At 41.4% G+C, this 15,963-nt stretch overlaps 2 protein-coding genes across 6 annotated transcripts in view; both read left to right on the forward strand.

Moving 5' to 3' along the window:
• Positions 1-1,346, forward strand: part of LOC121952440 (disks large homolog 4) — an 81,960-nt gene extending 80,614 nt beyond the window's left edge. For all 5 annotated transcript variants that reach the window (XM_042499122.1, XM_042499121.1, XM_042499120.1 and 2 more), the window contains one exon: positions 1,240-1,346. In XM_042499122.1, the coding sequence (XP_042355056.1) occupies positions 1,240-1,346 (107 nt within the window). The remainder of the gene's footprint in view (positions 1-1,239) is intronic.
• Positions 1,347-14,786: 13,440 nt separating this feature from the next.
• Positions 14,787-15,963, forward strand: part of ephb4a (eph receptor B4a) — a 45,747-nt gene continuing 44,570 nt past the window's right edge. Inside the window, exon 1 of the mRNA XM_042498650.1 lies at positions 14,787-15,713. Within this exon, the coding sequence (XP_042354584.1) occupies positions 15,635-15,713 (79 nt within the window). The 5' untranslated portion in view covers positions 14,787-15,634. The remainder of the gene's footprint in view (positions 15,714-15,963) is intronic.

The raw sequence follows: 15,963 nt of genomic DNA on the forward strand, positions 1-15,963 counted from the left end.
AAATTTGCCGTCAAGTTTCACCATAAAATACATAAAAGACACACCCGAAGAACATAAAAAGATTAAATAAAAAAGACAGCAATACATTCCATGTAAAAAGAATAAAAATAGGTCTTAGAGATATACATTTAAAGCAAATATAATTTACAGTAAATAAATATTTGTGTAGAAATATCATGCTGTTTTCATTTAGGAACTTCTGTCTTTTTACCAAACTAGACCCACCAACTGTATCACAGCACATGGAAGTATTCGTCTACTCATGGATGAGAGGCTCATAATTATGACTGCATGAGATGTAAACAATAATGGTGTCTTCCTCGACTGAGCTGTTATGTCAGCTAGCTCAGTGCGAGATGAGTGAGCAGTCCATGCATGCTTCCTTTTGCACGGTGATACAGTTAGCCGATCTAGTTCAGTCGAAAGAAAATAGATCCTACTACAAACTGCTCGCAAGAGGTTTTTAAATGTATTTTGTTAGCGCTTTGAGCACCACGAGCAGAGTGCCATCTAGTTATATTATATGAAAGAGAAGGCAGACATCTTACGATCCGATATCTCCAACATTCTGCAGCTCACACCAAAACAATTTAGATTGATAAATAGCAGAACCTAAGAGGACAAATATGTTTTGTTTGTTTTTTTTTTTTAATTTGGGTTGAGCTGTCCCTTTAATGCCAGTAAATTCCATGATTAAACACACAAAGATGACTTAACATTATGTTCCTGGCAGAGCCGAATGAGTTAAACGAGAGAATGAAAGCCTCGAGGGAGAACTCGAGGCATATTAACATTTAAGGGACACATTTAGGGCAAATCACAGCGGTTGACTGAATAAGGATTTTAGGTCTCCTCACAAATCTGGCGCTGTCTACAATTAATAACAAATCGTGATCAGCTGTCGTTTGTGACATTTTAGAGGCACTGAAAGAATATGTGTGAGACTGAATAAATATGTGGGAGACATTGTAGAAATACACAATGGAAATGTGCATGTTGTTTTTGTGATTCACACAATGCTGACAATGTACACAGATCATAAAATTGTACTCATAATAGATTATTCTTCTCATTGTCTTGCCAACACATCTGATAAACATCCTTCCTTTGTTCCTGTCTTTCTTTCCTCCCTAATGATTCCATTTTTCCTGCTTCCTACTATCTCTCTTTTCTCTTTCCTTTTTTTTTCCCTCCATCCCCTCATTGTATCCTCTCCTCCCCTCCCGCATCCCGCTGCAGCTGTCGTGGAAGGGGACAGCTTTGAAGAGGTCTATCACAAAGTAAAGACAGTGATCGAGGAGCAATCAGGGCCTTACATCTGGATCCCCACCCGGGAGAGGCTGTGATGCTGCCACCCGCCCCAAAACATACACCCCCCTTTTCTCACAACCACCGACCGACAAACCACCTTCACCCCTCAACGGCCAAGCCAGCCTCGCCTGCCTGTCTGTCCTCCAGCAAAGTCAGTGCTTAGGCAATCACTGAGAATGACCACAGAGAGACATACTACGACAAACACAGGAAGTGACACAGTGAGGCAAAGAACGATACCAAAAAGAGAGACTCTGAGACAGATGTGAACACAGCGGTGTGTAATTAGACTGAAAGAGACTTGAGAGAAAAGACTTAATCAGTATTCCACCTTTAATGAGGGCAGGACTGAGCACTGAGGTCCCGTTCACACACAAACCCTTTCACCCTCACGGCCAACCACCTCGCTGCCTGTAGCATTAAAATGCATCTTGGCGACAAGTGGACAGCTCTAAATACAATGCTGCGACTGCACCCCAGCAAAAACTGGGCACGCAAATGTCCTGAACACAGTGTGATTTAGCGCTGCCAAACAACTTAGTGTGTGATGTGTGTTTTCTCTGTTTAGATGAAGTTAAAATGTGAAGCGAAATCCGTTCAAGAGTGATTACTGGAGAGATTTTAGATGCATTCTGATGCCAGGTGTGAACCGCAGTCCATCTGGAGCTCAACACAGTCTGGATATATCTGGACACAAGACATTAGGGCTTGAAAAGAGAGTAGAGGGTGACCCAGCAGGGATGGAAACCCGAGGTAGTATTTAGACCACCTCACCCTCCAAACCAGTCTCGAGTCTCACGCCCCATTTTAACACCTCGGCGTGCCTATGTCTGAGGTGGGGAGGTGCCTGAAAAGACTCTGGCCCCTCTTTTTTATATCACCTCCTGGCTTTCTCTCCTCCTCCTCCTCCTGGTCAGCTCTGCCTTGTTTCAGGACAGGAAAGGGGGAGACTGAGAACGGGGAGCCCAGATCCTGCTGAGTCCCCTCTTGACGAGGAGTCTTTTCTCGGCAAAGAGTCCCTCCTTTTTTCTTGTGAATCTCTTGGTTCTGAGCGTAAACTCAGAAAAACACCTCAGTGGCCAAGACTGACATTTGCTCAATCACCCATGTGAGGCATTATTTAAAGGCAGTTCAAGTAATTATAATGATAAAAAACTCATATGCTGAATTTGTGCATGCAACCTCAAAGACAATGGAGACAGGAGACGAAAACAATGGAAAATCAACTTTAAAAAAAAGAAGGAAAATATGATAAAAAGTTAGGTAGAGTGTGTTCTCCTTCTCCACCTCCTTATCGTGGAGGAGTTTTTTAAGCATGTCTCATGAAAGAAGAAGAGAAGAGAGACACGGTCATGAGATATGGTCATGAGAGGCCGAACCTGAGCGCAAGTAACGCTGTGATCTACAGTTTAGCCTCTGCTCTCTTACGCACACACACTCACGCACCCACCCACACACAAACACACCCACACACTCTCACACACGCACACACACACATGTAGAGTCGTAACTCAGCTGTAACCTAGCACACTCTCTACAGGGCGGACTGGCTGTTCTGACCTGCTAGTCAGAATCCAGGATGAATGTTTTATCTCTCTAGGCACAAACAGCCGAGCTGTTAGCTTCATCGCACCACAGCCGACTCACCGATCACTCTTCCAAAAAGAAACCCCCCTCCACCGCAGACGTAACACTGTTTCCAGTGGCCGCAGTAAAAGCCATGGCGTGTTGTGTGTGTGTGTGTGTGTCTGTGTGTGCTTGCATGTATGTGCGCGTGGGTCTCTGTGTGTGTGTGCGCATACGTGCACATCCATGTGTGGAAAACTCCGCTGTGTGGGAGGAATGGGTCCTTCTTTTATTCCTCTCTTCCACTTTTTCTCTGCTTCTTTCCTCCCTCTTGTGTCCCACACAAATTAAAGCTAAGTTTAACAAATAAATGGCCTATATATATATATATATAAATATAAATATGAATATATAAATATATATATATCTTTTTTATGACAATTTCTAACGGGACTAAGTCTGTAAAAATCAACATCTCCAAACAATATTCCATTGGTTTCTTTGGGTAATATTGCAGTTTGGTTGTTGAATTTACTCACGTTCCCATTTTATTGTTGTAAAACGCAGCAAAAAGCAACACAGAAATAACTGAAGCGTTCTATGTAAAGCAGACCTCACACTAGAGCTTTGAACTGACATATTTGACACGTCTTTGTGCGCGTCGAAGACGAATTGAAACACGTGCAATGCAGCTGTGTGCGTCCGTGTGACTGTGCGTGTGCATACGTGTGTTTGCTGCTTGTGCGTGTATGTGTGCGTGCGGGTGATGAGAATATTGTGTATAAAATATAGATGATACTATATGAGAAATATATCTATCCTTTGTAAACATCCACTGGTGGTTATAATGTATAATACATTAATGGGTGGTGTGCGTATGTGTGTGTGCCCGAGCGAGAGAGTGAGACACGCACATGAAGATGTAGTGCAATACTGCTATGATGTTATGCAATGAAGATGGTTTTATGTCTCTATAAGATTAAAAACAGTATTTATAAAGTTCGCACTGACAGCATTATATGCTACAGCGAGAAAACGACGGTGGACTCCAAGGTTTTATGAGCATGTGTTTGTATTTACTTATAATTTGTTCTGAATTATAAGAGTGAAGGTGGAAGTATTGATGGAAGTGACCATTCATATTTATTGTTTGTTTATTTCTGCTCACTTGCTTCTCAAGGTGGAACCGCTGAAGCTCGTGAATGACAAGTATCAAGTTTTTTTAGTTTATGATTTATTATTTATTTAGAACTGTCACAGGTTCCATCTCAAGTCTGTATATTTTTGTATTTTTTTCCACATTGAGAGAGCTTTTGGGTCTCGGCGAGAAATGCTGTAAATATAATAGAGATGTTGGAGTGCTGCATGGCGTTAGATTTAGCCGTGCACACTGCTGAATTGAAGCAAGTACAGGATCCATCAGAGCCACAGCCCAGTTTAACTGCTCAAACACAGACACATCTGCACACACACACACACACACACACACACACACACACACACACACACACACGCAAAGATATCAGCACATCCATTTACATTTACATATTGAGAGAATCACAGAAACAACACATCCATGAAAGGAATAATATGTTTTCAATTTCTTTATTTGAGGGTTCAATGTATTTCTTAATATCTCTCTCAGCCATCCGTATCATAGTGTGATATTCCTTATAAAATATATGAATTTTTACAGAAAAGACTGATTACAAAGTTACAACAAAGTCAACTGATGCAGAAAAATATATTTAACAATGACAATATCAAGCAAAATAAAATGTTCCAGTTCAGTGAAGCGCTTGTTGTAAATTAGCTATAAAATAATAAAATGAATTTAAAAATGCTTTCTGAAAGTGGACTCTACAGCCTTGTTTTTTTTTACTATTATTATTTTGTCTGTGGTGATTTGATGCCTCACAGTTCCACAGGTGAATGCTGCGAGAAAGCAATAGTATCCGACCAGGGGAGGGCACTCATTCTCCATTTTCAGCTGCTTATACAAGCTCCTCTCTGGCTGCATTTGCACTTACTTGCTGTGGCTCTTACTTGTCGGTCGCTCTGCCACCTCCCCACCCCACTCTCATCAGGGGAACCATTTTCTCTTTAGAAAAGCACACAGTGAGGATCCTTTCGTCTGATTGCGTGTGATGCTATAGTGTGTGTGTGTGTGTGTGTGTGTGTGTGTGGGTGGGTGTGTGCACGGGCAGACATCCACACTGTGTGTGTGGGTGCTATGATCATATATCCCTGTGCTTGCCTCCGGCTTGAAGCATATTTCTATCATCTTTACAGTTTTTAATGGCACAATCTGGGATTCAAGTGTAAAGAAAACTGCAAAAATGAATCCAACTATGGAAACATAAGAGCAGACCTGTTGCTGCCCACATGTCTAATTTGACCATGTTTTCTGATGTTTTTCTCATATTGTTATGTTTTTGTTACCGTAAAATGAGCTATATATGTATATATGTACAGCTTAGCCCTCACCTCACATCTGCCACCATAGTTAACAGCGCCTCCACAACAAGCAGAACAGTGTTGGGAAAAAAAAGCTGATTTTTAAAGTGAAACTGCTTTATTTAGTGTTTCTACCTGTTTAAACGGGTCCATTTGTTTTGGAGAGGAGGAGACCTCTGCAGCTAATTTGGCTCCTGGTAGAAATCTTTAGAACCTCTGGATTTTAAGTTATCAGAAAAAAAGGTCAGCACACACTAACAGGTCCTAGGCTTGCAGCCTGTCCTCAACGTGCCAAGCAGTGAAGGAGAAACATGGATTTGTAATATGAAACTGCTTTTTTTGTTAGTGTTTTTACTGCTTTTTATCGCCTGTTTCCTTTGTTTTGAAGAGATGAGATCTCTAGGGATAATAAACAGTTAAGGAACTTGCAGATTGCAACCAAGTTTCGCCTGGTTGCAATCTGCAATCATCACCGCTAGAAGCCACTAAATCCTACACACTGCTCCTTTAAGGAACGCACAAATGAGCCGTAAAATTACATATTGCTTCTATTTTAACCAGAGGTCATCGAGAAAACTCCAACAAGCTTATTAAAACCTGCAGAACATTATGTTAAATGCTCTGTAAATCCTGCATTTTCTTAAAATATGTCAAGCTGAATATTAGGGGATCTTTATAAGATGATGCACAAAATATCTAGTGCAGACACAGAACGTCTGGTTTCTGTGTACACATCATATAGCTCCAATAACCTCAGACAGTGTGGAATAAGATCACCCTAAAATGGGAAATGTGTATGTTAAGGGGTTGAAGTGACTTGATTTTGTCAACCTCTTGCTCAGGGTTGAGGGAGGCTGAAACATCAATCACCTGGTTGCCCACAGCCTGGTCTCTGCTGTATTACAACACCTGAAAGTGATAGAGAGGATTTGACAGAGAGAGGGGAGAACATCCATCAAAGGTCATAAATAGGGTTTAAACCAGAAAACTGGTATGTGTTAAGGCCTCACAGCCATCAGGTTACTCCCATCCACATGTTTCTGATATCCTCCTATCTGCCATTAACAGGTGTCGGCTCCATACACGGCATGCAATGCATCTACGCACAAGCTGGTGGGAGAACGCGCAGTTGGATCCTAGAGCAAGACAGATGCTTCACAGATGGATTATTAAAAAATGTACCAAAGTAATGTGGTTACTTCAAAATTAGAACTTGAAATGTCCTCCTAATGAAGTAACTGACTAACTGGATAAACTGTCTCTTTATTCATTAAAGTGATTCATGTTTGGGGAAATCTTGAAACCCTGTATGTCACAGATGTACGCGCCACCAATTGCCAGCATCCTGCCCGTACTGCCAGGGCGGACAGTCATTTTAAACTAAGGAGGAATGAGAAATGAATGCCTCCAAATGGAATAATTAAATCAAGCCGGTGATTAGAATCAAATTTCACTCCAAACACGGTGAAATGAGGAAGCTGGCGGAGTAAAATTAGCAGGATAATAGTCAAACTGTTCGATCTCGCAACTCTTAGTGGGATCAAGGTAATAGTCATTACGCGTTGCGAGTCGGTCCTATTACTGTATCACTGGCAATTATTCCCAGCCTGTTTCACAATAGGCTGGTAAGGAGTAATACCTCTCTGTGCCTGCTGCTGGGTGTCCAGAGCTGCAGTGACAGGGCTGGATTTTGGATGAAAGAACAGCTGACATCTGTCTTGTGAGAAAGAAGAGAATGATCTCAGAGCACTCAAAGCGACCCCAAAACTGCTCATGTGCTTCTGCATTGGAAATCTGTGAAGCATTTCAGAGCAACACCAGCTATCACACAATATAAAGCCAATACTATAAGCTTGAAGACACGCAAGCTGAGGTGTTTCAAGCATCCCTGAACCTTTGCTTTTAGTCCCGACTTGCAGTGCACACTCCAAGACTTCGAGATTATCACAGTAAGAGGTCTTCATTTAAAATACTGAAGCTTTTAGTAAATAGGTACATTTGTTTTTTAAGGTCAAGTGTGTAAGATTTAGGGGGATTTAGCTGCATCTGGCAGATAGCAACCAGCTTAAACTTCTCCTGGTCAGAATTCCTTTAGTGTTCATTGTTTTGGAGGTTTTTACTGGGAGCAAAATTATCCACTGATGTCTCTCCCTGTCCATAACAAGAGGACTGGCTGATTACAACAGGTAAAAACAGAGAAAAAATAGCTGTTTTATCATAAATCATGTTTCTCCTGTGCTTTTTGCTAGCCCAGCACCTGCTGATGTGTGCTCATGTTTTTTCTCTGATAACTTAAGTTCCAGACCTTCGAGATGTTTTTACCGGCAGCCAAATGATTCACAGAGGTCTCTTCGTCACTGGATCAAATGGGCCTGATTATTAATTCAGTAAGAACACGGTATAAAGCAGTTCACATTACAAATCTGTGTTTTTTTCCAAAGCTGTTTGGCATGTCGCAGATGAGCCTCTAGCTAATATGCTCTCACCTTATTTCTGAACCAGACATTCAGGAGGTTTTAACCATGAGCCAAATAATCCACAGAGGTCTCCTTCTCTTTAAAACAAACAGACCTGGTTATTTAAACTGATAAAAACACTAAATAAAGCAATTTGATGTTCGAAATTAGTGTTTCTTCTACACTATTCAGCTTGTTACAGATGGGCGACTAACGTAGCACCTACTAAAAAAGGAGCCTCTAGCAAACATGTGTTCACCTTATTTCTGATCTAGAAGTTCAGGAGATTTTTACCTGCAACCGAATTATCCTTAGAGGTTTCTTCCTCTCCAAAACAAACGTACCTGGTGATTTAAACTAGTAAAAACACTTAATAAAGAAGTGTCACATTAAGAATCAGTGTTTTTCCAACACTTTTTGACTCATTGCAGAGAGGCTGCAGTGGCTGATGCGAAAACAAATGCTGTTATCTTGAGCTAGTGTTTGATTTGCCTGTTCTAGGTGACATAGCAAACATAGCAGTACAACATGACGATCTCCGTAGACCAAGGGGGGTGGAAGAGTAAAATTCACGATCTCAAATGACATCACAAATTGGGATACAGCACATGCACAGCAAAATTTGGTCTGCAGTTTGCGGGCAATCAACCAATAAGACCGGGCAACTGCAGACCATAACGTGACTTCTCTTCTTCCCACCTTTCATGCTGCAGATGAGGAACCGCTCCCCATGGAGACATAAACGGCTCAATTCTTTTTTTCAGGATGCACTAAAGAAAACGTACTTATTATATTATATTCCGTTTCTGCCAATATATCCCTCTAAATCCTACACAATGGACCTTATACAAAATGTCTGTACCTTTCTGGTTTCAGATGGGTGTGTCTGTATTCTTCCCCTCAGAATCTATTCTTTGGAGAGGGTAATCCTCTTAGATCCAGGATGATTATACAGCAGGCACGTTTCTATAAAGGAGTTCAAAACCTGCAACAGGAACTGTTAGTCACAGTCTTCACCAAGACATTTCAATCGGCCTACCAAACACTTTGGCTACACACGGGAGGTTGTCAGCATCATTTGTTACCTTCATTACAACATGACAGCTACAGCCTGCAGTAGAGGATCAAACACAGATCCTTCCATGTTCATATTTTATTATTCATTTCAGCCTGCTGCGTCTTCTGCTCGCCGATTCTTTCGTCCCCTCTTTTTCACTCCCCCAACCTTGAGGTCCCAGCTGGCACCCATCAAACTGTTTGTGTAGGACAACTCGAGTTCAACTCTTCTTGTTTATATCTTGTGATCCGGATGATGTCACTTTGGCTGCTTTAGTGCTCCACATCCACGTATCACACCGGCTGCATAGAGATCAGATGATTCATCCTCAGATTGGTGTGCGCAGGCAGGGTGTGGTGCGGGGGTGTTAAAATGCTGCTTTATGCCGTTTGAAAAGAGCTGCCTTCTTAAGTTTATAGACCGAGATAATACCGACTCCTGCGGTTTTGTGCCAGAGCTCTCAGACGGATGTTGGATTAAACCTAATGGGTTCTTCTGCCTTTTTCCTCAGTCCTAGAGGCTTATTATAATAATCTCTCACGAAAACACCTCACTGTAGCCATACCTGCCACAGAAGATATTTCTATACAGAAATTATGTGAGAATTAAAAGGATTGTGAGAAGTGTTTTGGCATATTTGCTTCTGTTGAAAAATGTCATCTCTATGCCCATTCAGCTAATTAAAACATGGCATGTTGGCTTCAAAGGAATGTTACCTTCTGCTGGTAATATTCAAATAACCTTGAAACTAATGGAAAATGACAAGTGACAAAGATATTTTTTGGTTTTGCACAGTAAGGTTTCAGCAGCCAGGAGAATGACAGAGTTTTAAAAAAGCAGCCTTCTGGTGTCACTTTATAAGCTGCATCTGCAAGGGCACAGCTTAGCCCTTGAAGGCTTATCATGTCACCTGGGCCACATGCACACTTTCATTTTTGGTGGCGCAATGATGACATATGATCCCAAAATTAGGATGATAGGAACATGCCAGCGTAAGAATTTTGAAATGGTTTACATACACCCATGTGCCGACTGAAATAATACCCCAAATACACATTTAAGAAAGAGTAAACTGCTCTGACCAGATAAGTGCTCCTGGAAAAGAAGAGATAACACAAATGTAGACTTTGGAAGATATTTGAGGCAGTGCTTCTGTTCTGTGTCTGGGAAGTGACAGAATCAGAAATGAAAATGTCCATCTAGTGATTCTGTTGTAAGTCAGGAACAGAGCTGCTGCACTGTTCCACAAGACACTGGGAAAAGAGAATATTAACGTGTACTTTCACTAGTTCTACATGATGTAGGAGTGGTGTACTGTCTAATACTTTTTATCTATTAAGCTCATCGCATGCGTTGTGCCACTATAACTATTCAAAAGCATTGTGGGTCCTACGAAGGATGCAATACATTCAGTTGATCCGCATTGTGTTCTTACATTTAAAGGTCTAGGTTGTTTATTGGTATCTGGCGAGGTTACAGAACTGAAGCGTCTCCCGTGTGCCAAGCATGTAGAAGAACTATGGTGATCGACGCAAAAGCCTGAATGGCTTCCAGCCAGGGTGGATTAGTCCATTCTGGACAACAGCATGGCTGACTCCGTGGAAGAGAGTCGGGTCTGAATATGAATATAAATGACCCATTCTAACAAAAACCCAACACTTCCTATTTTCAGGTGATAGTATATTAATTAAAACAAAGTGATAGAATATGAATTTCTTCCAAAAACTCCTACACACTGGACCTTTAAACAGCCACCTGTCTATGCAGTGTGGAAATAAAACATGTACAAACATTAATGAAACCAGGGACGGCCAAAACTCAGATCGAGTAGGGTGAGCCATTGATCACATGGTCACTGTGGGTTCAATGTGTGGCTCACCCTATCCACATGTGAAAATGCCCTTGAGCAAAATCCAAAAAACACTCAATATGTGAATTCTAATGCTGTGCTAACACTATGACCAACATAGCAACAAATTGCAAGTTATTATTAGCCAGTGACATGAAGCTACCAACTGACACCTGACACTTGTTGCAGTGGACAGGTGTGATGTGTGACACACTTCAAATCAAGTTGAGCTGGCCTCACCTTTTTTCAGTTCTCAGTGTGATCAGAGCATAAGAATCTACAGCCAAACCATAAATGGACCTGCATTTGTATAGTGGTGGCCAAGGCTACCGTACAAGGTGCCACCTGTTACTCAGTTTGTAAACATTCAGACACTCACACACTATACTGCCCAAGGACACTTTGACTTGCGACCTTAGATTATTGGACGACATGTTCTACCACCTGAGCCACAGCTGCTCCAGGTAGCTCAGCTACGCTGTGTGTAGTGTGAGCATGCTGACAGTGCTCATGATGTAAACACTAACATGCTGATGCTTAGCAGGTAAAATGTTTGTCATATTCACTATCTAAAGTGTTCTGATGCTAACATATGCTAATTAGCATTAAGCACAAAGTACAGTTAAGGTTGGTATGAATGTCAAGTATTTGGTTATAAACCAAAACATTGGACAAACTGAACTTTTGACCTCATGATGCCATGAATGTTTGCACAAACTTTGATGTCAATCCGTCCAGTAGGTTATGTGATTTTTTCACTGGGTAAGTGAAAACTTTGACCTGCTGATGGCACTAAATAAAAAGTCAGGATATCACCAAAAAACTGCAGTGACATTCAGGTGTCTGATAACACAGCCTCTGCAAAAAGAAGCTCAGTGGGCACAAAAAGCTGACCAATACGCTTGTTTTGCCCTATTGGTGGGTGGTCACTCTGATCCCACAGCTCTTCTGTCTTACACTCAAAAGGTTCGACACATCATAGACTTGGTGCGAATAAGAGAAATGAAACCCCCCATGGGGACATTTCTCAGTCTCGTTTTGTTTCACAATTATTTCCTGTTAAAGCTCCCACTGCAGCGTGCCAGTGCTGGAAGTGAAAGCCTGATTAAAGCTTATGAAGAAGAATTTCATGCGCTGCATACAGTAAATGTGACAGCTTTGGTGAGATGAACACCCCTAAGCATTGCCTTTATGCTTGCTGTTTTGAGTTTCTATAAGTTTATATAACACACAAACATGATTACAAAGGGACAGAAAGGAATAGAAAAGTCTCTTTTTGCAGAAATGAGCAACAGGCGCAGTCAAGATGAATGGTGGACCTTTCTTATTGATTTGGGGCCCTATGATATTTGCAGTTCAGTTAAGCATTCACGTACAATAGGAAAACCAGGCAGCACAGGTATCTTGTAAACAAAACAAAAATCTGGGACAAATCCTTACTGTGCTGTTTGTATCATTTGATCTCACTTGCAGGAAAACTTTCACAGTAAGTACTTTATCAAGTTTTGATGTTGAGTAAGGCAGCAATATAATTTCATTCTCTTTTGCCACATACGTCTAGGCCTCATTATAGTCTGAAGCGTGTATGTTTTTAGATTCCTCCTTTCAGAATTTTGGGAGACACGGCCTTGCGCAATATATTAGTCTGTTGTGTCAATGGAACTGATAGATTAAATGTATTCCAGCCAATTATTTTGCTTTACAGACATTAGGAAAAAAACTTAACAACACAAGTTAAACCCAGAGAAACACTGGCCTCGCCCTTCCCAAAATTAAGCATTGGTCTGGCCTTGTTAGTGAGCTTGAATTGCTAATGTCTTATTTACATTTTGTCATTTAGACTTAAAATTAGCATTTTCTCTGATTTATGCCGCTGTCTCTCACAGATCGTCTTCAAAAAGTGACTCCATTCAGTTCCCCTTGAGGAAAACACCCATTAATTAAATAAGAAAATAGGCTGTGCTGCGACTCTGATGTAATGAATCGGTAATGTTATGGCTCTCATTAAAATGTGCTGTGTTCAGATGGTTGTGCAGAAAAAACACACAAATTTAAGATAGAGATGTCATAAAACATAGAAGTTGTTAATGGTCAGGGAGGTGGCACAAATGCAATAGTGCTCATTTCTAATGCAGGGCTAATTATGCAAAATCTATATTTTTTCATTAGACTGCAAAAAACAGTCTTATCTGCCAAAGGCGATATGGCAGCAGGGTTGCATCATAAGTAAGGTGATGAACCAAGTTGGTCTATCTGCATTTTGCAGACTTCAGCTTATTTGACCTCAACTGAAGACCACATACTGTATGTGTTCCAATCCCCAGTGCCAAGTTATCAGCCCCCCAGAGGCGTCCTTGAAGGCTGGAGCTCTGTGGCTCGAAGTTGTCTTAAATATGGTGTCATTACATCAAACATATTTAGTAAGGATGTACCTGATTTTGGTCAGAAAGAAAGAATTAATACGCAATATGGTTGTTTTCCTGTCCAATTGGGCTTGGCTTGGGGCAAGCCTGGGCCTGAGCTGGGCCAGCCTTGGGGCATCCACCCCACACTGATGCAGGTCTGATTGACCACCTGCCTGCAGTTTCATCTGGAGGACAGTTTACAGCATGCCAGTACTTGTAGATAGGATGGACCTAATTGTTGTTTTGGAGTCAAGACTCTGAGAAATAGCCACTGGAAGTTGTGCAAATTTCTCATCAAAATAAAAGCATACATCTTTCCTTCACTGATTATGTTGTGAGCTGTGCTTCATGTGGAAAGAAACAACAGGTCTCTATTTGGGTTTGACATTACCTCAATAAGCAGCAGTGAGAGGAACACTGAGGCTGGCAAACTGTACCAAAAGCCTAATGTTGGTGCCGAAACAGAACTGCAGAGATACTTGCCTGATGTTATTAGAAAACTTATCACAGGATAGGTGACTAACCAACAGTATTGTGCATAAGTGCACGCATTAAGAATTTCAGAAGCTGATCTGCTGGCTCAGGGGCCATTATGAAACCCACAGACAATCCCATATAGGGCTAATTTCTCAGCCCATTTACTCCCCACATGGGCCCAACATACAAATGTTGTCAGGACTGTATCTTTCCAAGCTGAGCAAGAGTGGTTTGCATTGTTTTGGTGTAGGGTGTATGAAAGTATGATTTATATATGTTAGTATTTAGTGGTATATACCACCACTATGATTTTTATTGTTTTTGTTTTTTTGTGTGCCTTGTTGTACAGTCTATGTAGGCCTAGTAGCCTTCAGTTGTATATGCTCATACTGTAGTTTATAAGTTATTCTAATTTTATTAGGTTTATGTCCCTCTCCTATGCTACCCATCTGTTTTGTACCTCTGTTTGCAACTCTACATTTAATTTTGGTGGAAGAGTAGTTCCCAACTGGTCCAGCCATGGGGTCCATATTTCTCTTTAATCATTAGCTCAAAGTCCACATCTCACATATTCAATTTTATTTCACAAAATGTAAGCAACAGAATACAATGAAAGAAAACAATGCAAATATAAAGTGCAATTACTTAAAACTTAAAAAATAAATAGGACTACAACCAAAAAAGTGCCTATTATTGCTTCAAGGCCAGTTACGCTGCAAAAACGTGTTAAGCATGTTAATAGGGCAAATAATAACAACAATAGGACAATAAAATAGTTGCCATACTAGTAAAAACAAGGTGGCATGATAAATTAGTCCCCTAACAAAGTCTGTAGAAGTGTACTTCAAAATAAAATGTGTCTTTTTATAAATGACAGAATGGTCCACTTTTGAAGGCTACCACAACCCTCCAGCTGGGAACCTCTGTTTTAGTACATCTTCTGTCTGTGGACAGTGTGTAGGCCTATCAACAAAGATTTTTTTTTTTTTTAAAGGGGCACTATTAGAAAACAAAACAAACACATTTCAATAGATTTTTGATCATTTAATCGTTTAATTTAGGCTATTTACCACTTTCTGAATGTTTTGCAATATGGGTTTTATTTTGAAGGCGCCCTGCGGAAATTCTGCATGTTATCGCGTGCTCCTGACTCTGCTGCTATGGAAACGCGAGTGGGCGGAGTTTGCTGGTGCCATTCGACTCCGGGTTTGATGCGGTGATGAAGTCCTCGGTGACCAGCGTACAGTAGTCAGCCCTACGAGCTACTTTAGCGCACAACTTTCAGTATCCGAGCTGTTCGTCTTGTCTGCTGACTTGTCCGGAGAACAAACCAGACATTTTTCTCCCAGTTTAAGTCTAATTTTTGCCTGTTAATCCAGGCCAAGCTAGACGTGTCGCGCACCACCTTTCGTGGATTTTTCCTCCCGCAGCCAAAATAGTCTGGTGCTTTACGGGGGTTGAAAAAAACGAAAACACACTTTGGGTGGATTGTTTTGCCGAACATGACGAGAAGATGTGGAAATAGGTACGAGCCGAGTGATAATGAGGATTATCTCTAACACATATGCAGTGAGGTGCCCTGGTTGCGGATTCATCCTGCTCGGTCATCGAGCTAAGGGGGAGAATTTGGGAGAAGTCGCGTGGAGCACAAAGAGCTTATTAAAGCCGAGGATACAACAAGTTTGGACCATGCACCCCCAGTGCTGACAGAGGACCGAGGTGGGAGACTGACGCCTGTTTCTGACTGCTGTTTTCTGCCCAGAGTTTCACCACAACAGAAAGTTGGACAATTGAGAGAAGTTTCCAGTCTGTCCTAATATCACTTGCTATTTAAGGAGCAGTGCTTTATTTCCACAGTCAACTGAAACCGCACTAAGCCAAAGTGTGTTTTGCTGCAGTGTTTTGACCAGACCACAGTGTGAGGCTCTCTGAACTGAAGTCCACTTTAAATGCGGACTGGCTTGCGGTCAGTGAGTGCACAGCCGAGCTGCCAGTGCCACTTGGTTTTTAATTCAAGACAAAACATAAGTCGGTTCATTTCTAACCATTTATTACAATGGAGCTGACATACAGAAGCATTGTCCTGCTGGGGTGCATCCTTCTAGACTGGGCTCTTCTGGCTTCTGCAGAGGAAGGTGAGTCTGGAGTTTTTCTTCAAATACTCACTAGACTGTTTTTTTTCTGTGGTTACACGGATGGGTGAGATGTCCAATTAGTATTACACCCTGCCCCTTACCAGAAGGTAGTACAGCAAAACCACAAGGAATTTGAAGAGTACGCTATGCAAATATATGCAAGAACTTTGCTACAATCTCGGGGGGATAATCATAGAAATATCATGGCAGGACAGTACTGATTAAAAGTACTGTATGGTAGAGGCATGGC

Source organism: Plectropomus leopardus, chromosome 13, assembly GCF_008729295.1.
Source record: "Plectropomus leopardus isolate mb chromosome 13, YSFRI_Pleo_2.0, whole genome shotgun sequence".
NCBI lineage: Eukaryota > Metazoa > Chordata > Actinopteri > Perciformes > Serranidae > Plectropomus > Plectropomus leopardus.